Source organism: Xyrauchen texanus, chromosome 2 (assembly GCF_025860055.1).
Source record: "Xyrauchen texanus isolate HMW12.3.18 chromosome 2, RBS_HiC_50CHRs, whole genome shotgun sequence".
In the NCBI taxonomy this organism is placed as follows: Eukaryota; Metazoa; Chordata; class Actinopteri; order Cypriniformes; family Catostomidae; genus Xyrauchen; species Xyrauchen texanus.
The window spans coordinates 36,116,152-36,139,927 of NC_068277.1; the positions used below are offsets into that span (position 1 = coordinate 36,116,152).

Consider the following 23,776-nt stretch of genomic DNA (forward strand, 5'->3'; position numbering starts at 1 on the left):
AGGATTTCAAGTTATTTTGAAAAAATGGTCAAAAAAGAAAATCACATACCCCACCTTTAAGTTAAGTTTGTTTTTTGTTGTCCATGAGAAAAATGTGCCGCATTTGTCAAATGCAGAAATGCTGTGCAGGCGCAGACATACTGTCAGCTCGTGCTCCAGAAATCAAGCATGTGATCTGCAAAGCATAAGATATATACACTAAACTGACATATTGCAGCACTGATTGAAAATGTATACTTATAAACTGAGGTCATAAAAGCTCATAGTTACAAATTCACCCTGAAAATGACAATGACACAGACAAGCCCATGTTGTCATAATAGACAAAACTTACCACGTTGCAATTTTAATCTTGAAATATCTGCTATTCTTGGTGTAAAATAAAGGCACTGCATGTTGAAACTACTCTTTTTCATGGTATGTAGCGAAGAAAGTTTTTATTTGGTGCACTTGCTGCTGCTGCAGTGGTGGACTCGACTCCAGTGACAGAGCGCAGCTTTAAAATTCTGCTGATGTAAATGTCCCTTTCAAAAATCTCTCAATAAATTACGCATTTATTTACACTTATTAAATTAAAACCAGTAATGTAATGACAGGAACGTCGCCCATTGGTATAATGTTAAAAAAGAGTGAAATGTACCCACCTTTATATATACTCATAAAAGTATTTTTTTTTTTTCCTCAAAAAGTTACTCAAGTAAATGTAAATGTAGCACATTACTACCTACCTCTGCACATGGCAAATGTTGGCTGTGACTCTAGAGGAGACTCTGTGAGTGCCTGGGCCCTTACTGTGAATGTTAACAAGAAAGAAAGAGAAGGAATGAAAGCAAGAAAGAATGAACGAAATGAAAGAGAAAGAAAGAGAGAGAGTGAGAGAGAGAGAGAGAGAGAGAGAGAGAGAGAGAGAGAGAGAGAGAATAAGGGCATGAAATCTTAGAAAGCAGCTACGATAGAAAAAGGATAAGGAATAAGGGGGAAACTAGGCCATGGAGGGTAACAGACCAGCGCTGTCATTGCTCTCTGAAACCTGAACAAAAGGAAGAAAGGAAGCGATAGTGGGACATGTGGGATGAAGCCAGCCAATGGAAAAGGAAGCAATAAAAACAACAGCAAACTTCCCTCCACAGGAACCTGTGCACGCTGGTGTGTGGTCACTCCTGAGTGTGTTTTTGTATGTGTGTGTACCGTGGGTGGTCACTAGGTCAGTAGTTGTACTCTTACATGTTTTCTGACATCAAGCTATAAACATAAACAGAGACTCTGTTGCCAGTCAAAAAAGAAAGAAAGAGAATGAAGAACTTTGGGCTGTATTTAAAAAACTCTTTTAACATTAACTCTTTAGCTGAACTGGTCACTTTCATGCCAAAATGTCTTTTCTGTGAGTGTGTGTGTATTTTACAGTGTGGTCTTTGTGAATGAGACTGCTTAGTCTGCTTTTCAAAGACAGACTCACATATTGCTTATCCTCCCTTCAGACAGTGGCAGTTTCTAACCACTGAAACCCCAGTTCCGTCTAATGTGTGCTACTGCTTGTTTTAAAGAACAATTAAAAATAAAAAGCTTGAATTTAATGTATTTTTTCCTTTGTCGGGTGTTGGAAAGATGTGAATGAAAGCGCATACATCTTGAAGCATTCATTTCTAGCATTGAGAATAGTGTGTGCGTGGCACAGCACCTTCTCATGACCATGACTATTATTTCAGAAATGTGCTGGAAATTTCTTAACTACCCAATAATAATTATAAAATCCTATAATAATGTTCAGGGCTGAAAAGAAAGTAAAACAGAAGGAATTTTGTTTAATTTTTCTCTACAGGGAGTTTGATTTAAATTATTCAAAGCCAACTAAAAATTATTTTTGAAATCTTGCCAAAATACATTTTCTACATTCATTTTATTTTCCATTTACGTACCTATCTTGCTGACCCAGTCACATGACTAAATGCTTATAACTGATTATTTTTTAGGCTTGAGCAGCTCTGTAGTCACAGTACTCTCATCATCCTTACATGCTGACTCACCTTGAGTCTGTGAGTGCATATGTGTCCTCGTGTGTGTTCAGGGTAAGAGGATCAGGGGAAGGCTCTTCCTCTTTTCACTGGCTTCTAGGTAGAGTGTATCAGAGACAGGTTTGGGATAACTATTTCCCACAGGGCTAAATGCTGTGTCATCTATCGGCAGTCAGTGAATGCTTACTTGAGATGCTGTGTTTGTCTGTTTGTGTGTGAACATCTCCTGTCCTTCATCCTCCCAATTTACCTTCCAGATGTCTTTGAGCCTTGATGAGTTATTTACGAGGAGTGTTTTTGTCCACTTTGTTTATCTCTAACAGAGGGTCCATGTATATCTTTTGCACACTATGTTGGGTCACAGCCCCCCACTCACCTCAAACATTTTTTATTCTAAAAAATGCCATGCAATCACGGTCCCCTAATGACTGTGGTTTTCATGGTAGTATTCAAAAGACTTAAAGAATAAATGTTAAGTTTATCTTCTTTGGCTTACTGTATATGTAAACATATGAAGTTTTTGATTTCTTCAAGATGGTTTGATAGGAGAATTCTGTCCTTATGTTTTTCTAATTTTAATTGAAGTGTGTCAGAATAATCTGCCTCTATCGCTGCAACATCTAACGCACTGAAGAGATCTTAGTCCAAATACCATTCATCAGTGTCATAAGAGAGAAGTGGATGTGATTCATGTATGCCAGGCGTCATCTCAGCTTCACACTCCTCATTATTACATGCTTGACGTTAACCATGCCGTGTTTAGTTCATCAAAAACTAATTAAAAGTACATTTGATGAACTTTTTTGTTTGTAAGTGAAAGTACAAAAGAAACAGTAGAAATGGACCATGCATGTTTTGACTTCAGTGGTAATTCTGTCTGATGTAAGCATATTCACATATACTTGTATATGATTGACTGTGCTATGGACTATGTATTTGTACATTTTCTTTGTTTTTCAGAATTCAAATGGGATGAATTCATCATTAAAATTAGTAGAATTACAGAATTAAGATTGGTTGATATTATAGAATTGCTTCATTTTAGAGTCAGTGAAAACAAGACTGAGTTGTATCAGTTCTGTAGTTTATGCATGGAGGTCATACATAGTGACATTAGCCACGTAGCAAACGGCAAACCCGTTCATGTTTCTTACAGACTCCTCTCTCTTTCTTGGCCTGTCACACACACACACACACACACACACACACACACACACATACACAAACAAACAAACAAAAACGTGGACATACAAAGTACCTCCTGTCCTCCACCATGGCCATCCTCTAGTTCTTGTTGGTAACTCGACACTAAAATCTTCTGTCCAAAACAGCTAGATTCTTGCTGAAAGTATGTGTAATTAAACTTCAGGACATCTGAGTATGTGCAACAGCTTCGTCTCTGTCCTTTCATTTGTGCTGTGGTATTCTTTTTTTTTTCCAGTAGGTATTTTGGGCTTTTACAGTGGTAGAAGACTGGTAGTGGATGACTCCCAATTATTCTGCGTGACTGAGGAGGTAACTAGATTTTAACTATGTATTCTTCTTGATTGTTCACTATTATCTTCTGTTCTCCTCTTTCTCTTTTTTTTTTTATAACAAGGCACAATCGGTAGGACATGCACACACCAAGCCTAGTTCTGTAGTGAGAGGCAGAGAGTGAAAGGAGCTCTATGACAATACAAGAACAAACATGGTCTATTGATGTCGAGTGATTGCATGGGACGTTGTCACTGCAACAATTTCAGAGGTAAAGCTTATGCTGGGTAAAATAAATTTGTCTGTGAGCTTGTGTGTATAGTGGGAGGGTGGGTTCACTAGAGGACAATGACTCCACTCTGATCTCTTAATTAATGGGGTCTTCTTCTGCCAGGCCAGGTACTGAAATGTAATGAAACCAGTTTTACACAATTTGCTGCACCAAATAGCAACTTTTTGCATTTGGATTATTTTCCTCTGCAATCGTTTTTCTATCTTTTTAAACATTCTATCTATCTATCTATCTATCTATCTATCTATCTATCTATCTATCTATCTATCTATCTATCTATCTATCTATCTATCTATCTGTCTATCTGTCTGTCTGTCTGTCTGTCTGTCTGTCTGTCTGTCTGTCTGTCTGTCTAACTGTCTGTTTGTCTGTCTGTCTGTCTGATTGATTGATCGATCAGTCGATTGATTGATTGAAATTATTTCTTACATTTGTAAAGGTATGCATTTTATAGAGTTTTTAAATGTATAACATTGTTTAGACTTGAAATCAGCATTGCATATTTAAAACTTGCAATTTTGCTGTTTACATTACATACATTATGCAAATACAGGTTAGTACAATTTATTTAAATATTGATGCAATACGTTTCGTAAAAGAAACGTATTATTATTACTTGTAAAATTATTACCACAGAGAAGCATCTAGGTGAATAAACTATAGGTAAACTATTTGTAATATAAAGCATTCACACCTGAGGCCTGGAATTTAACACATTAGAAAAATGCCTCAGTGGCTGCAATAATCCCCGTCATCTGTTGATAACAGATGGTAGATGTCATCAGGCGGCGACTGTCTGCCGCTTGACATGATCATCACGCCTGCCATAGAGACAAGACCACAATTTACAACCTAAGATGTATTGCACACTTAAACTTTGTCCACTTTCAATAAGAGTGCATAAAAATCGAAGTAGAAAAATAAATAATCGTTTAATTAAGATCGTTATAATGTGATCCTTTTACTTTGTCCCTACCTCTAAAACTAAACACCCCACTGTACTTTTTATTCCACTCTATCCAGCGAGCGCAAATGGATGTGGATAAACGGGACGCCTGATAGAAGAGCAGCATTCAATTCATTAAGAGGAAAATAAAGAGAAACATTGTTCATTGATAACTTGGCTGCCTTTTCATTCCCTGTGACAAGAAGTAAAGAATTTAAAGTTTTATAAGGACCATCTTCACATTCGCCACTATTCTCATTCTCATTCGATAAGAGTGTTTGTAATTCCCCGCGCAGAGCATGCATTAGCCTAGTGCAGCTATTCACATGTTGATCTCTGCTAAAAAAAAATAACTCTTTTAAAGAGATAGAGGACATAGAAACGTGCTGTGGCGTCCACAAACGCGAACCCATAATCTCGGGGTCAGGCAAAAATCATCCATATTGCTTATGCTATTCAATTATGCGGTCAAACGCCCTATGTTTCTGTGGAATGATCAATTATCGGTTGTCAGTGATAATGGTGAATGATGACCCCACGCGCTCCCTGCTATATGCTCCGTATCGATTAGTGCGTGACACGCAGCGCAAGCATCTGCACTCTTGTCTTATTTGCCCAATCTAAGGGAAAGGTTATTATTATTATTATTTATTTTTATTAATAATATATTTCATATTTCTGGTAGGCGTATTATTTATCCTTTGGTCTAATTAAGGTATTCAGCTTTTACTCCGGGTGTTTTCCTGTGGAGCGTAAACGCTGTGTGACCCAAAGATTATTTCCAAACATTTGTCAATCCTGCCAATTAATTGCCATCGCATAATAGTGGGAGGGAGGGAGTGTTTGAGCGCTTTCACTTAACACCCCCACACCCCTTCTTATAGTGCATCCCTGACTTCTCTTGAGTCACAGCCCAAATTTCTCGCCGTTAGTGTCATTCACGTGGTGATTGTCCGAGCGCGCGAGGAATCTCATTTATAGCGTCTCGCGCTTGACTGAGCTGCAAATCAGCGTGTTTACAGCCCCACACCAACACTCACGTCAATTAACCGAGCATCGATCCTCAAGCCGGGGACAACACAATATTGCCTCCTTCGCTCCCCGCATTTATGGCACTTTATGATTTTCAGGTAGAGATGTTGCGTGACCAAACTTTTGTTTAACATAATGTAGCCTACGCTTTTATGTAAAGTAGAGTAGATGTATTAAAGAAAGAAAGAAAGAAAAGAAAGAAAAGAAAGAAAGAAAGAAAGAAAGAAAGAAAGAAAGAAAGAAAGAAAGAAGAAAAGAAAACAAAATAGTACAGAAGGGATCGTTCTAATTAATAAATGTATTCTGTCAATAAAATGTGAATAGGTGAATGAGATTTAGGCCTGTGTTAAGTGTAATAAACTAATAAAAAGCTAAGTAATAATAATAATAACAACTGCATAATAAGATGTGCATTAAAGGTAAATAGAATATTGATTTCTCCTGCATATGTCATTTTTCCCAACCAAAAGTGCACGTCGTCCGTTTACCCCTCTCTTCCTCTTTTCTTCTCCTCTTTCATTAATAAGTAAATAACAGTCGCCTTAAGTATAGATAGCTGACGCTATAGGACCTGATCCATCTCGCCGGCAGCAGTTCGTTAAATATTCAGTGAGAAATAATGGCATCCGAGACATCACCTATAGTAGCGTTATTATCTTCATTTCTCAAAATCAGCTAGACTGATAGCTTCGTTTGTCTTTTCCAGGGCATAAATCATAGCAGGTTGCTGCTATGCGATTAGGGGAGAGTCTCTATTCTATAAAACTCTTTACTTTTAAGAAATATAATAACACACACGCACACACATATGCATTTATATATATAGTTATTATTATTATATTATATTTCAACCTTTTATTATTATTATTTGCCATTGTTGTAGCCTATTCGTTTTATCTGAGCTCTTTAGGGAAATTTAAAGCGTCTAGTAAAATATGGACTTAATCTGTTCCTACAGACAAATGCGTTTGAAATGACTAGAAATCTATTGGTCTATTTTTTGTACTAATGTGTTTTAAAACATATTTGTTTTTACACATATATTAAAACGTTTTAAATTAAAATCCTACATTTTAAAAAGTAGAAGCAAGCGCTTCAACCGAAAATAAACAATTTAACCAAATAAACAAGTTGCTACTTTTGTGACCTCTTTTTATTAGGTCAAACCAAATGAATGTATTATTTTTTTTTCATGTTCAATCCAAACTTTGCATTCTTGTATATTGAAATCACTCAACTCAGTGTCTCAATATTAAGTCTATTTCTGTATTTTTAAAAGAGACGTAGCCTATGGTTTTACTCCGATTGCATCAATACAAAGAATACTGTCGTCTCTAAACACATTTGTATGCTTTCCATACGTTTTTACTTTTGTGCGACTTCGAACATTTTGAACAGTAAGGATTTATTAGATGTCCACTCTCTGCTCAGCGACCGCATTGAAAGAGAGCACCCAGCATGAATATGCTTTACAAAATTATTTTCATATAGATGGAATATGTTGCACTGCTGATGAGGTTCGCCGAGAAGCACGACCGCTTCCTCAGTCTCTCGGCCGCACAGTGAGAGAGCGCATTAGTGAGAGTGAGAAGGAGAGGTGGGCGCGAGACTGTGAGGGACCGAGCTATGATAGAACAAAGCTGTGACCAATAGAATAACAGAGGGGTGGGGCTTGCGATTTCTCACCGTTCTACATGGGCCCTTAAAGTTTGTTTGTTCGCTGAATGCGGCGTGTGATGAAAACGTGTTAGCTGATCCCGTTCTGCAATAATCAGACGAATCTGATTTGGGACATCTGATACATTCTTTGGACTTTCGAGAAGCCGACAGTTGCCATTACGCACGAAACTCATTTAACCGACCTACTTTTTTTTCCCCCCACCGTTGCCTTTAGGAACAAACGACTAGTTTAGAAATGGTGCGCTAGCAATCATGCAGGGGCTGAATTACAACAACTTCTATGCCAATCACAAACGAGGATACGTGATACGCGCCGGAAAGTCAAACCGCGGAAAAGACTCTGGAAGAGATTTCGGAGAGAGTTGGTCTATTCGGACACTTTTGGTGAAATGCAATTTCTGAGCACCAGTGTGATACTCAAAGATCAAACGATACGGTTGGTTTCTTGAACGACAAATTGACATTCCTGTAGTGGCCAAGTTAAGCTCTAACGTAGCCACCAGATGGTTGCTAAGAAGGGTTAAACTGTATCTTCAGGGAGTTGGAAAATCCAGCCTTTCTTCCACACGGATCAACTCATTGGGTGGGAGCAGCAAGAGAGACAAGAGTCCCCAGCAAATCAGCGGCTAATTGATTAAAGAGACTTCATTTGAATAGAGGGCTGGCAATGTGCCAATCGCCTTTCAGAGGACCCCCCCTACCCCCTCCTTCCCATGATTAATCGCGAGGCATTATTGATAATCATAACAGGACACATGCGCGGTGGATGGGCTCGATTTCCGTAATTTTGAGCAGATTTGATAGTAATTTTTTATTCTTTCGTGGCTGATGCTTGAGCCAGCATGTCGCGGAGGAAACAAGCGAAGCCGCAGCATTTCCAGTCCGACTCGCAGCTGGTCCTAACCAAGCACAATGGTGAGTTCAAGCCCTTATTCCACACATTAACTCACTCTGCACTTTTGACCAAAATTATTTCTCACTCATGATATATTTATTGTTTTTAACCTCAAGGAAAGAATTCGAAAATCGTAGGCTACCTTCCTACATCGGCTACTGAAGCGACCCGTTTTAAGCGCTCTATCATCTTAGTGCAGTTGAAAAGTTTTAGGTTACTTGTGTTATCATTACCTTCAACTCAAAGTCACTTTTAACTTAGTTATTTGTGATTATTTTTTTAAGGATCCCATTGTACCCTTCTTGATGAGGTATTTTAAGACGGTCTCAAGCTGACCCGTATTACAATATGGGCGATATATTTTATTATCCAACAGCAAGTTCTGTTGAGTAACTTTTTCCTTGTATTTATTGGTAAATGTTTAAGCTCTCGATTTAGTTTTGTTCTGTCCTGTTTAAGTTGCCCACACAAGTGGGGATTCGCATGGTTTCAGCTATCCCCCCTCCTCCCCTCTTCTTTAGGTGGGATATTACATATCTAGCTTTCGGTAGCCACAGAATACAGACTAAGTCAAACTGAAACAGCATTAAACAGTGAATTATGTGATTATTTTAGTTTAATGCATGCACATGCATTACTTTATACAATCCTATATCTAAGTGGAGCTGTGCCTAGAGCATTGCCATAGAAAAGTCTGCCATACAACCTTGCCAAACGCCGAAGGTTAAATTATCGAAACTTAATTTGTAAAAAAAAAAATGTATTTGTTTCTCGAAGTTCCATCTTTCTGTTAGGTTATGCGCTATCAAACTGACACATCCGGTATAGTCACGGGCGATCGGACAACTTCAAGAAAGCACATTATCACATCTAATCGAACTTCTCAGTTATGTCTTTCATAATTTAGACCCTTTTGTTTTATAATAATTTTTGCTGGACCCTATCTACAAAAGTGACGTATCCAAAAACTTTAACCATTATGTGCTTTTAAATTCGTTTTAAAATTAGGTTTATGCGCAAATCCTGATTTATTAGTAGTCCATCACAAGCAGTTTTCGATACACACTCGCACTGTTCCACACCATGACCAAACACAGCTTTCAAACAGCGAGTTGTCAACGATTAAAACCTGCAATCACTAGATATCTTAAGGTTTGTCGGACTACCGTGCACGGAAGACTGCAAAATATTATACAATATATATATACAATGTATATATATATATTTTTTTTATCTATATAACTACAAACAAGCCACTAATTATGAGATTTGTTTCTTTTCTTTTTTTTTCTTTTTTCTATGCTCTCGTTCTCTCCTGTAGTCTTTATAATATTATAAAGTATTTTATGAGGTCTTCCGTGTTGGAACAGTTGTTTCTGCAGTGAGAAGGGCACTGACTAATGATTCTATATCCACGCATTTTGAGCATATAGCATACCTGTTTTACTACTAATACACTGCATAGCTACATCAAAGGACATCTAATCGAGCTATAAGCAATCGAAATGGCAAAGTTAACGTTTTGATCAGTAAGTGGTTTATTTGGGCTACGCGGTTCACATAAAAAGTAGTTCTGAAAAACTGCCCTATCTCTTGCTTAACTCAATGTGTAATTATGTTTTTGAATTGAAAGGGACCTTTGAAGACGTAAGGATTTTGTTTCATATTCATAAACTGGGTCCAACTAATTTTCTACAATGTAACTTTTTATTGTTTTATTTTTTTTCAGCTCTCAGTTGAATTCATTTTTAATATTTCGTTTTGGAACATGTGAACATTTTGCAGAAGTGACCGACTTCTTCCGTTAAAGCAAAAGGTAGTTAGCATATATCTAAATCATATTTTCCACATAAATTACGGCGTTTTTCAGTTACGATAGATATGGAGACATTTAGCCTAACACTTTCACACAGTGAGCATTGCTGTATTTCAGTAGGCCTAGTGGGCAAAGTTACTTTTCCCGCTTCTCCTGTTTACCTCAAATTCACCTGTTTTCTTGTGTTACAAAAATAATAAATACATCCTCTTTAAAAAAAAAAAAAAACCCTACAAAAAAATAATCCTAGCCGCTTTAGACATCAGATGCTTTAGATGAAAACACGTTTTGTTTCAAAGGGTTCTTTAAATCCACTGTGTGATCATATTTTTTTAAAGAACAAAATACAGCCTATCTGAGCTGTTCAGATTTTCGCGCATCTGTTTTGAAATACGACATTTCAGTATATCCTATAAACATTTTGAATTATAGTGGAAATGTGTTGTACAGCTGTCCTATTGAACACGCATTGCTCAATGTCATTAAAAAATAAAAAATAATAGGCCCAGATTTGCATAATATTTCATGGCGTATGTGCGAGATGGACATTCTTATGTGACGTTTATCACTGCTTGAATTTTTCAAACGGAAAAGAGAGAATATTTTTTTTTTTTAAACGGTTGTATTGCTGGGTATTCTCTTTTACATTTAAAAAATAAGTAATTGGCAGTGTTTGTCAACCTGCTAAATGAGCAAATGTAAATGTAAAAATAAAATGTAACCCTAAGTGTGAACCAGGCCTTAAGTACAACCTCCCTTGGTGTCTCTTCTCTTGAGAAAAAAATTAAAGCATGAGGCTCACTTTCTCCCCAGGCCTAGCGGCCTGTGTGAAGTATTAGAGAAGTATTATGGAGAGGAGTCTGTCCCTGTTGGCCTGTCACTGAGGGTGGGATGTTGAGCTTTTTTAACCTTTGCCAGGCTCCCTCTTTGGGGAGGTGAGAAGAGATCAGGTCGCTGTGTGTTCGTGTGTACCATGTCTCTGACCTCCAGCATGCTGTGCAACAGGGACTCATACTTTTTGTTTGGGTGGGGGTGGGGTGGGGGTGGGAGCAATGTGGCTGCTTTCCCCTTTCACCTCAGTAAATTTGCCACTCCCCCACCCAGAGAGATTGTCAGGGAGGTCCCCCCTCCAACACCACATGAGTACACAAAGTGTTGTGCCTCGCAAACAACAGGAGATTTCATTTCTTGTCATTTTGCCAGTGTTTATACAGTGGAAGTTTTGAAAGTGGCTTTATTGTCCTTGGTTATTTTTTTCTAGTCCCTACTCACATCTGTCTTTTTTATGAGCATGTCACAAGAATTGAGGATGAGGGCTTGGTGACCAGCAGAGAAGAGTTTCCCAGGCACACCATCTAGTGTTCAGTAGAAGGCTTTCTATGGCTTAAGAGAGAAAGTGAGGGAGGGACGCAGTGGGAAAGCAGGAAAGTTAAGGGCGGGTGAAAGACAGAAAGAGAGCGAAAGACACAAGCAGGTTGTAAGTGATCAGTAACTCGCTCTTCCAGGTCACAACTAGCACGGCGCCTGCAGCTGAGCAAAGTAATGTAGACATTACAAATTACTCTCATTTATGTTTAACTTCTTTTTTCCAGTCATTCTTTTTACTTTTATACTTACCATATCACCAATCTTGTGTCTCCCTCTTTTCTCTGTTTCTTGATTTCCTTGGGACAAGCTCTTTGACCTTGCTCTGTAGCATGCTGATGATAACCCAAAGCCATCACACTGTAAAGAACTGTTCTCAACACAGCTCTGGCTCACTAATCTACAGCTCAGCACACCGCCGCACAGAGTGCTCAATGGCTTTTACAAACTAGCGTTGATTCTTGCTCTCTATGTACTTTAGAGTCACTATATGCACATATGGCTTTGTGACCTGCCCATTGAGCTTGGTCAGTTGAGTGTAATAAAGTGCCTGTATATTAATTCATGCTTTTTCTAGTTTGTGTGAAACTAAGAAATGTAGATTAAAAGTTCAGTTGCGCAATTGTTCTTCAGACTGAAAAGCCTTATTTAAAATTTTCAAAAGCAATTATTTTTTGTGGTACGCAGATGCGTGATTCTTTTTTTTCTTTTTTTTGTATTCAGTCTAGTGATGGCAAGGTAAAACAGAATGTATTTGAATGCTTTATTTCAAGGTCTGTAGGTTATGTCTTTGTGTACTGATTTGACATTCATTTCATAATTAATATGATGACTAAGGCGGTCAAATCTAGAACTGGAAATTGATAGCTAAATTAAAATGTGTTTTGTAAGAAAACAAGGTCTCAATTTTTTGTTGAATTTCTAAAAATATATTGACATTTAATGTATATATTGTTGCATTGTGATTAACATTCAAATTGTCCACATTGAATGTACAGTTTGTATGTATTTTTTTTTAAAACATTTCGCATACACTTTCATGCCCGGCAGTTGAAGTTATTGTGCTTGTTTTTAAGAAGGAGGCCTTGGTGTTCTTAAAAAAAGAAGTTTGTGCTCTAGCTCATCAATATGTAATTCTCGAAAGTTAAATTAATTACTGTAATATTTGTACATTTTGTGAAGAGTTGAAATGACCGTGATAATTGCGAATGGTTAACACAAAGTGTGTCTGCAACAAGTTGCACTAAATAAATAAAATTTGCTGGAAGGGCTTAATTATCATTACATTATTGGTTTTGTAGATACGCTAGTAACTGTTAGTGCATATTACAGTTGTTAGTATTATTATAATTATCATAAATAGTAGTGTTTGTAGAGTTGTAATGATTTTTTTTTTTTTTCATTTCCTTTTTGTTTTGTTTTTGTTTTATATTTTTATTTAATTGTTTAATGTGTATTTTTTGGTGTTACAACAAACAATGTAATGTGATTCATACCTCAGCTTTGATATAGTCTATCATTGTTTCCCGGCTAATCTTTTCACCTACTATAACACTACATTAAATCTCCTTTCCCCCATTTAGCCTTACCTCAATAGCATTTTAATATTAAAACTTTTTCATTAAAAAGTTGACTTTTACCCGTCCGGGCAACACATCGGTTGTGTGAGACATGGCTTTACTGTCATGGCAACATTAACGTTATCTGATGTTCCAGCTCAGAGAAACACAGGGGGAAGATAATCCCTGAATTAAACAGGATCTGCTTTAGAGCCAGCCGTGATGAGCAGACTGGGCCCTCACCCCTCTCTCCTGCTCTGACACTCCCATGCTGGGGAACAATGGGGAGCCATCCTGTCTCTCCACATGGCTGGGACACACTTCTTGCAGGGGTTTCATTTGCAAATGAATCTCCACGCTGATGAAAATGTTGAGAGTGAAGCCCCACAATGAGTGGGATTCATAGAGAATTGCAATTTGTAAATCAACTTGTATGTTAAACAGCATGGTTTCTGAGGGACGGGGGGTGGGGGGGTATTAGGAAACTGGAGAAACTAAGGCCACAGCCCTAAAAGAAGGGAGGGAGGAGACAGAACAGTTTTTCTCACTTTCTTTTTCAAATGCTTTTGGCTCATTTCAGCGCAATGGCTCAAACCTGTTTTGCTGTATATTTTAAATAGCAATTGCCATGCATTTTCACATATGGTATTATTATTACTGTACAGTACGTTAGCACAAAAAAAAAGCATTTCATTATTTCCCAATTCTTTTTATTCTATTTCTTGCATTGAAACTTCAAATTTTTTAATTTGTAAGAAATTCCTCTATTTATTGGACCATTATTCTTGTTAATCTTTAAATTAGTGGTGAATGTTTCTAACACTCTTATTGTATAATCTGAAATTCCAAAGAGAAGGGAATAATTTTACCACAGCTCTATGTATTAAGATAATCATGCAAGTACCTGTACATTATTCATGCTTAGTCTGGTGAGTTGCCGAGCTTTAGCAGAGAGCATAGCAACTTGAATGCCAAAGGCTTACTTGTTCCTGTCAGGTCCTGATTGCAGCCTTACTGGATACAAATTAGTTTAGTGACAGGGATAACCTGTCCAAGATGCATGTAGTTAGTTGAAAATGAGCAAAGTTGACAGCAAATTGAAAGTCTAATAAGTCCTTCAAATGGTTGATTTGTGCCTAGTGGACATGTAGACATTAAGGAGTATGAAATATTGGAAATCAATGGCCGTCTATGAAATTTCATTAGGACCCATTGTTCTCAGTTCATAGTATTTTTATGTTTTGATGGATTATCTGAAGAAAATGATTACCTAAGGTGGTAGAATTGATGGGGCTTTGAGACACATCTTCAAAGATCACTTTTAAGCAATATTGTAAAATTGCTATTGATTTTGTTTCATTTCTTATCCTTTTTCATTTTAGCTCTACATTGTGTGGAGGCACTTTTCTATGTGTTATTTGCTATTTGTTCCTTTTTGATGGTGGTTTTTTTGAACGTATGTGGAGGATAAGCATTAAACTGGTTAACAGAAGATTAACAACAAAAGAATCTGAACAGATAAAGCTGCTTCTTCAGATACAAAACATCTCTAATCACTAATCCCCCTGTCCCTCCTTATTTTCCTCTGCAGGGGACAGAGCGGCCAACTCAGACGACTCCCCTTGCAAAGACTCGGATGCCCATGTCTGCAGCAGATGTTGTGCTGAGTTCTTTGAACTATCAGATCTTGAAAAACACCAGAAGAATTGCACTAAGAATCAATTAGTTCTAATTGTGAATGAAAATCCAGTGTCTCCTTCCGGAACCTTCTCCCCAGGCTCCTCTCCTCATAATCCTGATGAGCAGGTGAATGATACAACTAATAACACAGATCAGGCAGAGTTAGCTGACCTTTTGGAGCAGAACGAACTTGACAAAGAAGAGGCCATGGACACAGAGATGTCAGGAGTCTCTGCTACACATAATGATGGATGTGGACGTATGGCGGTTGGCAGCCCAATCAGTGGTGCTGGAAGCAGTCATGGAATTCTGAGTAGCACTGGGTCCAATCTGGGGAACTCTTCCATCTCTGCCTCACTACCTCAGCTGACCGAGCTGGGCAATTTTTCAATGATCAACAGCAATGTAATCATTGAAAATCTACAGAGCACCAAAGTGGCTGTGGCTCAGTTCTCTCAAGAGACAAGATCAACAGGAGGGAAGAGGGTGGCTGTGCCGGCCCTCATGGAGCAACTCTTGGCCCTGCAGCAGCAACAGGTCCATCAGCTACAGCTCATTGAGCAGATCCGTCACCAGATTCTTCTGCTAGCCTCCCAATCACCAGAGCTCCAAGTACCACCTAGCTCTTCTCCTTTGACTTTAAGTTCAGGTGCTAGTCCTCTAACCACCCTTAGTTCACATTTGTCTCAACAGTTGGCAGCTGCTGCAGGGCTAGCACAAAGCATAGCTAGCCAATCTGCAAACATTAGCAGTTTGAAACAGATGGCTATTGTTGCGCAGCTACCTCAGAGCAGTTCCAGTGTGGGAGAGTCATCTCAAAGCCTTGGAGCACCGGAGGCAGCTACAGTTAATGTCCAACCTTTGGACAAGAGGCCAGGTCTTACAGGAAGCTTGCATCCTCAGTTAGGAAACCCATCACTTGCAAAGTCATCCACACCAGCCTTTGGGATGGGAAGCCTTTTGAATCCTGTGGCTAATACCCTTCTACCTCAGCCCCCACCAGGCAACCCAATGTTTTCAAGTGCACTGCCCAGTGTTGGTACCACACTCGAGGATCTTAACTCACTGGCTGCACTGGCCCAGCAAAGAAAAGGCAAACCACCCAATGTCGCTTCATTTGAACCCAAGAGTAGTTCTGAGGATTCATTTTTCAAACATAAGTGCAGATTTTGTGGCAAGGTTTTTGGTAGTGACAGTGCATTGCAGATTCACTTACGTTCTCATACAGGTGAGAGGCCATACAAGTGCAACATCTGTGGCAACCGCTTTTCAACCCGTGGTAACTTGAAGGTTCATTTTCAGCGGCATAAAGAGAAGTATCCACACATTCAAATGAACCCATACCCTGTCCCAGAGCATTTAGACAATATCCCAACGAGTACTGGCATTCCCTATGGGATGTCTATGCCTCCTGAGAAGCCAGTTACTAGCTGGCTGGATAGTAAGCCTGTTCTGTCTTCTCTGACATCTTCAGTTGGCATGTTGCTTCCACCAACTATACCAAGTCTGCCTCCATTGATCAAGAAGGAAGAGCATAACTCAATGGCTATAAGCAGTCCTCATTCTGGTAAAAGTGACTCAGGTCCAGCTGACGCTCATACAAAAATTACGGACAGTGTGTCAGAAAAAGGGGAGAGCACAACTCTGCCTACCTCAAATGGAAAATCTGAAGAAATCAACCGGTCCTCCAGTTTAACAACTAATGTAAGTTCTGCAGGAGAGGGCATAATTGAGTACACCACTTCCAACAGCCCTCCGATGGCCACTAATCCATTAATGCCCTTGATGTCAGAACAGTTTAAAGCTAAGTTTCCTTTCGGAGGTCTCCTCGATCCTCTCCAAGGCTCAGAAACATCCAAACTTCAGCAGCTAGTTGAAAACATTGACAGGAAGGTTACAGACCCCAATGAATGTGTTATCTGCCACCGTGTTCTTAGTTGCCAGAGCGCACTGAAAATGCACTACCGAACCCACACTGGGGAGAGGCCTTTCAAATGTAAAGTGTGTGGTCGCGCCTTCACCACCAAGGGTAACCTGAAGACTCATTACAGTGTCCATCGAGCTATGCCGCCACTGAGGGTCCAGCACTCTTGTCCTATATGCCAGAAAAAGTTCACAAATGCTGTGGTGCTGCAGCAGCACATTCGAATGCATATGGGTGGCCAGATCCCCAACACCCCTCTTCCTGATAGCTACCCAGAATCCATGGGCTCTGATGCTGGATCATTTGATGAGAGAAACTTTGATGATCTTGATAACTTCTCTGATGAAAACATGGAGGGACTTGAGGATGGACCTGACAGCAGCATCCCGGACACACCAAAGTCAGCTGATGCATCTCAAGACAGCCTCTGTTCCTCTCCTACTCCACAGGAGTCATCAGGCATCGATAACTATGAGAGGAGTGCTAACCAGGGAGCAGGAGAGGAAGTGCAGTTTGGGCAAGAAAAGCCAATGGATGGAGAAAGACTCACAAATGACTCATCTTCACTAGGTGGTGATATTGAAAGCCAAAGTGCCGGAAGTCCCGCTCTGTCTGAATCTACCTCTTCAATGCAAGCTCAATCACCATCTAATGGTATAAACCAACAACAAAAATCTCAGACTTTGGAGGATCGGCATCAGAGGGCATTGTCATTGGAGCACATTAGTGCAGGTCTTATGCATTCTCATGCTACCAGTCCTGGAGCTTTGGATCTTACTTCAATTAATTCATCTAAAGATCCTCTTAGTATGCTTTTCTCCTTCCGTGAGCGAGGCACCTTAAAGAATACAGCATGTGACATCTGTGGAAAGACATTTGCCTGCCAGAGTGCCTTGGACATCCACTACCGAAGCCATACCAAAGAGAGACCATTCATTTGCACAGCATGCAACCGGGGCTTCTCCACCAAGGGGAACTTAAAGCAACATATGCTGACCCACCAGATGCGAGATTTGCCCTCCCAGCTCTTTGAGCCCAACACCAGTCTTTCCTCCAGCCCAACTCCATCGCTTGTCTCTATTGGACCATTGTCCTCCATGATGAAGACTGAGGTCAATGGCTTTCTACATAGTCTTCAACCTGAAGTAAAAGACTTGCCTTCGGGACTGGTGACTTCATCTGCTTCCACTTCTCCAGTGCTTTCGGCTGCCCCACCACGGAGGACGCCTAAGCAGCACTACTGTAACACCTGTGGCAAGACATTTTCCTCCTCCAGTGCTCTGCAGATCCATGAGAGGACCCATACTGGAGAAAAGCCCTTTGCTTGCACCATCTGTGGACGAGCTTTCACCACAAAAGGAAATCTCAAGGTAAATATTACTTTTTAAGATGCTAAACATTTCTGCTTTCATGCATCACCTATTTTGGTAATTTTACTTAAATATTTTAAATGAGATTAACCAAGATCATATTATTTTTTCACTCATGTTTCTTAAAAAGAAATAAAAATTAAACCGTATTGGTGATGGAAAATAAGTGCAATGCATTATGGGGGGAAATAGGTAGAAAGAGTACCTCAGTTTTGCAGAAATAAAGGTGTTTGTGTGCATAAAGGTGTACAGAAATAACGAAGGGGAAGTGGAAAATTTAAGTCATCTCATTAATATGAATTTTAGGCTGCAACCTGAGCTTTAGATTGGTGGAACACAGCCAGGAATGCTTCACTTAACAGGCTTTAACCACAGTTACCAGCAACCTCCTAGTGGCACGCTCAGTATTTTTCCAGAGTTTATCTCATGAAATATGTGAGTTTTTCTTTTATTAAAAGTATAAAAAAGGCTAGATTTTAGATGGATATGTTATTGCACCACTTGGCTGTGAAGAATCATAGGAAATCTGACACATAACAGAGTAAATAGAAAGGAATGTAAATTGCAAACTACCTTTGAAATTTCCTCTCTAAAAAAAACAGCAAATAGAGTATACTTTTTCAGCAAAATATGAATATTAAATTAAACATTGTCTGAAGTCTGACAATCAATGGAGATTCAATATTACAATGTAAAGGCAATTAAGTTGTTTCACTTAATTATTTTTGTATTAATCACTCTTTATATCACTTGTGTAAACATATGACAATCAAATAGTTAAAATCTAACTAATAATAGTCGAGTCTGCATAATACAGTTAATCTGAGGGGAAAAAAGAGAATAGAAGAATAGAAATGGGGGAAAATAACAAAATCACTGTAATGTAAATTGACAAGAGAAGGGACATGAAATTATCCTGCAATGAAATGTATTAAATCTCACATGTTTAATGCCATACAAAGGATTACAACAATCACACAATGTTCTATTCAACCTGGATGTATTGCATGCTCAAGGGCAAATTGGGGTTGTCTGTCAGATATAATACTGACCAGCACAATGAGAGTGGACAGTGCAATTTTCTCAGTGCAATGTCCACCTTAGGCCCTTTGTTTCATATGCAGACCACTATCCTCGCTGAGTGCACGTTAAAATATTTTAGTCTTGTTTTAATAACAAGACAAATTTTAATACTAATTATTTCACTACTCTTTTTCCAGAGCATCATATAATTTTATTTTGTTTGTATATTTCAAAATTTTAAGAATTGTAGATATGTTGTTTCTTAATTTGAACACTCCCTCACCTCTCTCTTTTTGTAGGTGCATATGGGGACCCACATGTGGAACAGTGCTCCTGCTCGGCGTGGTCGCAGACTTTCAGTAGATGGTCCCATGGCTTTCCTGGGTACCAACCATTTAAAGTTCCCTGAGTTCTTCCAAAAGGACCTAACTGGCAGGATTGGCAATGGAGATCCAACCAGCTTCTGGAATCAATATGCTGCTGCATTCTCTAACGGCCTGGCTATGAAGACCAATGAGATTTCTGTGATCCAGAATGGAGGGCTGCCACCTCCATTGTCAGGGAGTGTGGGCAATGGGGGCAGTTCTCCGATCGGAGGCTTGACAGGCAACATGGGAAAGCTACATAACTCTGAGCCCAATCCCGCTCTGGCTGGCCTAGAGAAAATGGCCAACACTGAAAACGGGGCTCACTTCCGCTTCACACGTTTCATGGAGGACAAAGAGATTGTGACCAACTAGAGACGTTTTGTTGTACTCATAAATAAACAAACACAATCTTTAACAGGAACACATGCACCCCTGTATTTGCGTCAAAGATAAAGGAAAGCAAGAAAAAAAAAACTGTATCAGCTTTTGCTTGCCATTAAGACTTTATGAAGAGTTTGAAAAGAACATGCTTTTTTGTACAATGTACAACATGTTATAGTTTCACTGAGCTTATTTATTAGTGATTATAACCTTGCTCGAAAACCAAGTGGAAATATTAACATTTACTTAGTTTTTAATGTTATTTTCTGTTTTATCAGCTGAGTGGATCTGTATGAGTGTTTTAAAGTGTGCTTTTGAAACTTAGCTTTTCTTGGTAGAAGACTTTACCATGGCATTAAATTATTTTCTATCTTAGTATGTGTTAACAAAACTTGATGTTCATGTAATGATTAAGAGCTTAAAAAGTGCAAAGGAAGGCTGTAAATATGTACACTTATCTGTGCAAGATGGTTTACAAGCTGTGTAGTAAAAGTTCTCTGAGAAATATCAACATTTCATCAATCCAGGGACACAGTTTAGTCCTTTACTCTGTCTTAAAAGTTAAAAAGCTAACGGCTTTCACCTCAGCTGTTTCTTTTAGACCTGGTATTGTTCTCTTCTTAACTGTTTTTATTTAGCTTTTTACTCTGTTCAGATTTCACTTTTTATTATTTATGCTTTTAAAATGCAAAGCATAAACCTTTGTTAGATTAGAGAAGGTCATCAAATGGTCCACACTTGGGCTATGAAAATGGGGATCTTTGTTTGAGGTTTAGATTTGCTGGGCTTTCAAATTGCTGCTAAGTAATAGCGTCTTCGTTTGACATCATGCAAATCGTGTGTTGACGAGCCCTATACATATTTTGTCAGATGTGGAGCAACACAGTTACAATTGTACATAGTCTTACTCGAAGATAAAGTCCATCTTGGCCAGGGACAAATGATGATAGTGTTTTATAAATAAATAAATAAATATATACTGTATATATATATATATATATATATATATATATATATATATATATATATATAGACTGTTACAAGCACTTTCTTGGAAAGTTGGAAGATCTTTTAGGGCCCAGTTTCTCTACAATTTAATACCTACTAACAACTACAATACTGTAATTCTTTACTCTAATAATCAAATACATCAGTTTTCCAAAAGAAAGAGTGTGTCGATCTTTCTGATTCATTTGTATTGTAATTTTTTTCTCGAATTTTCAAATGTAAAGTGATTGCTTTATTTTTTTTATTTATTATTATTATTTTTTTTTAATTTTAGCTCATCGCAGAATTAGCATGGAGCTGAATTCTCCCGGCATAGGCTAGTGCATCAAAGATGTGAAATCCAAAAGTCGGTTACATATTTAACATGAACGGGGGCGTGCTTGCGGTTGACGGGCTTCAGCATCTTTAATTAAACGATCGATCGTTTCAGAAGCCTGTCTCTTTCAGCGTTTGTTTAGATGGATTGATTAGAGGGCCGAACGAACCTGTCTCATTAAGGACACTTCAGATAAGCTTAAACAGTTTATTTTTTATTTATTATTATTTCTTTATTTTCTAGATGAAAACAAAAGCATTTTAATGATTACAGTTTTAATTTGGTCGTATCTATCTATCTATCTATCTATCTACAAAAAAAGTTAAATGTAATATTTCCTGCTTTTTCTCCTGCTGCTTTTAATTTAACACATCGCTCACTTCCTGCAATGGGCAATCTTGTCGATAAGAGCTCTGCAAACTCTCTTCCCCCCTCTTTTCCAGATTTTATTGCTGGCTAAATTCCCCAATATTTAAAAGATCGCAATGCTAAATGACGCTTGCAAACAGTCCGGGATCTGCTAAGGTCCCCGCCTCTTTGAATCTGTCCTCTATTTTTGACCACCCCATCTGCTGGATCAACGCATTGCTTGAACAGCTCCTCCGCTTCAGGATTCTTCTATGACAGAGTAAGACCGCTCACAGTTTTTGACTCTGTGGACACCAAACCCCTCTCAACTATGAAATCTGTCATACGATGTTTAAAGTCAAATCGATTTTATTCAAATCCGCTAAACTTTATTTGCCCCCGACCGGACATAGCTACACCTTTTTATTTGCGTTAATAGGCTATAATTCGTTAATCTATAGCAAATGTGTTGCCTACATTTTTGAGGCCAATATAATTATTATTATTCTTTATATTAATTTTGATCTTATTGTTTACCCCATTCCTTATCAATGATTAATATTAGCCTATTGAAATAAAAATGTCATTTTATATTTTCCACTGCACAGTTTGTTAACTTTATAGGATATCAACCATTAGTAGCCTGCATTTTATATAATGATAATACATTGATGGTTAAATACGCAGTGAACATAGTACAATGAGACTTTTACGTTCTATATGTTTTAAGACCTTTTAACATGTTCCTATCCCTACAAACGATTAGAGATTATTCTCTTTTATATTTCAAACTCACAAACACACACACGCGCGCTTGGGCGTAATAGACCTCACTGGATAATAATCATTTTATTAGATGGACGGACATTTTACATGTACTGAAAACAAATGCAAATATAAAAATGCATATTTAGCATATTTATTATTATTATTATGGCAGTTCTTCATATATTATAAAACAGTAAAATGACCTGTCTTATGTAACATTGAAAATTGGACATTCACTGACATTCAATTTTATGAAGCTGACATTTTTATACAAAACAAATGATTAAATTAAGAATTTTTACAAAAACAATATAACCTCAGCTGGCTGAGCCATAGGATTGATCTAAGAGTGTGTATGTGAGAGAGAGAGAGAGAGAGAGAGAGAGAGAGAGAGAGAGTGTGGGTGTGTAGATATATGCATTTTGGGTGTGAAAGTGGCAGAAAGAGTTCATTTAAAAAAAAAAAATATCCAACCAAACTAGACCACATTTATGCAACAATGGCACCACACATTGAGAGAAGAGCAGGGAGCAAAATTAAAATAATATCCTCTAACCCCAGCTCTATAGTACCTATAGTACACACTCACACAAACAACTGTTTGACTCATACATTCTCTGAGACTTGTTTGTGCCTGTGCAAACAGAGAAGTGCATTTAAAATCATGTATAAAGAGAAGGAACAGAGTGCTCCTCTCAACGTTTTTGTCTTTTATCTTTAATGCCTGCTTGTCTTTTATGACCCTAAGGAAGACATGAGCTTAGTGGATCAAGGCCCTGCAAGCAGAATCACTGAAACACAGAATCACTACAAATTCTCTGTGCAGCATTATTTATAAGATTTTTTTATTATTATTTATTTACGAACATTTAACGATATTTTAGAATGTGGAAAAGAACAACATTATAAATGGTCAAAATGTTACGTGCTTCAGCAGAGGTTGAGTGGTCTGTCCCAAGTGGTGCTATCTTGTTAAGAATGCACAGACACTGGAAACATCTGACGTAACGGAAGATTGGATTTAATTCTGTTAATTATTCTGCCTTTCCACTTCTGCTGTAGTGTGTGCAGTTATGGAGGTGTGGTGTGAGAGAGTGAATAATATGGCAGGTGGCCGTTGTTTCAGTTTATCAAAGGAGAATGTTATGAGATCTGACAGGATCCAGCACTGTGTCTGAGCCTTGGGGAATTCTTAGCAAAGTGTGCGACCTTTTCACATAACGGACCTACCTCTGCTCTATACAAAAATACGCAGGGGAGTCTATGCTGGCTGTAGCCCTGGGGGCTGGCTGTGACTCCCTGCTGTGTTTTTGGTCTATGCAGGGGAGATCAAAGTCACATTTGGGACAATTGAAGTGCTGCTCCACCGAGCCACAGCTCAGCACTACACCTGCCCACCTGTCAATCATTCCCAGGTGACAGGCGTGTGTGACATTAGTGTGCCTTGTAGCAGCAAAGAATACAATTAGGACAATTAGTGTAGTCTTTTGTGCTCTGTGGATCCACTGCTCATTTTT

General features: G+C 38.5%; 1 protein-coding gene across 1 annotated transcript; it reads left to right on the forward strand.

Annotated features, from left to right (window-relative positions):
• The first annotated feature begins 7,501 nt into the window (after positions 1-7,501).
• On the forward strand, positions 7,502-20,568 carry LOC127618362 (sal-like protein 1). The gene is made up of 3 exons (XM_052090752.1): positions 7,502-8,353; positions 14,665-18,047; positions 19,370-20,568. The coding sequence occupies exons 1-3, from the start codon at positions 8,281-8,283 to the stop codon at positions 19,808-19,810; spliced, it is 3,897 nt and encodes a 1,298-aa protein (XP_051946712.1). The 5' UTR covers positions 7,502-8,280; the 3' UTR covers positions 19,811-20,568.
• The last annotated feature ends 3,208 nt before the right edge of the window (positions 20,569-23,776 follow it).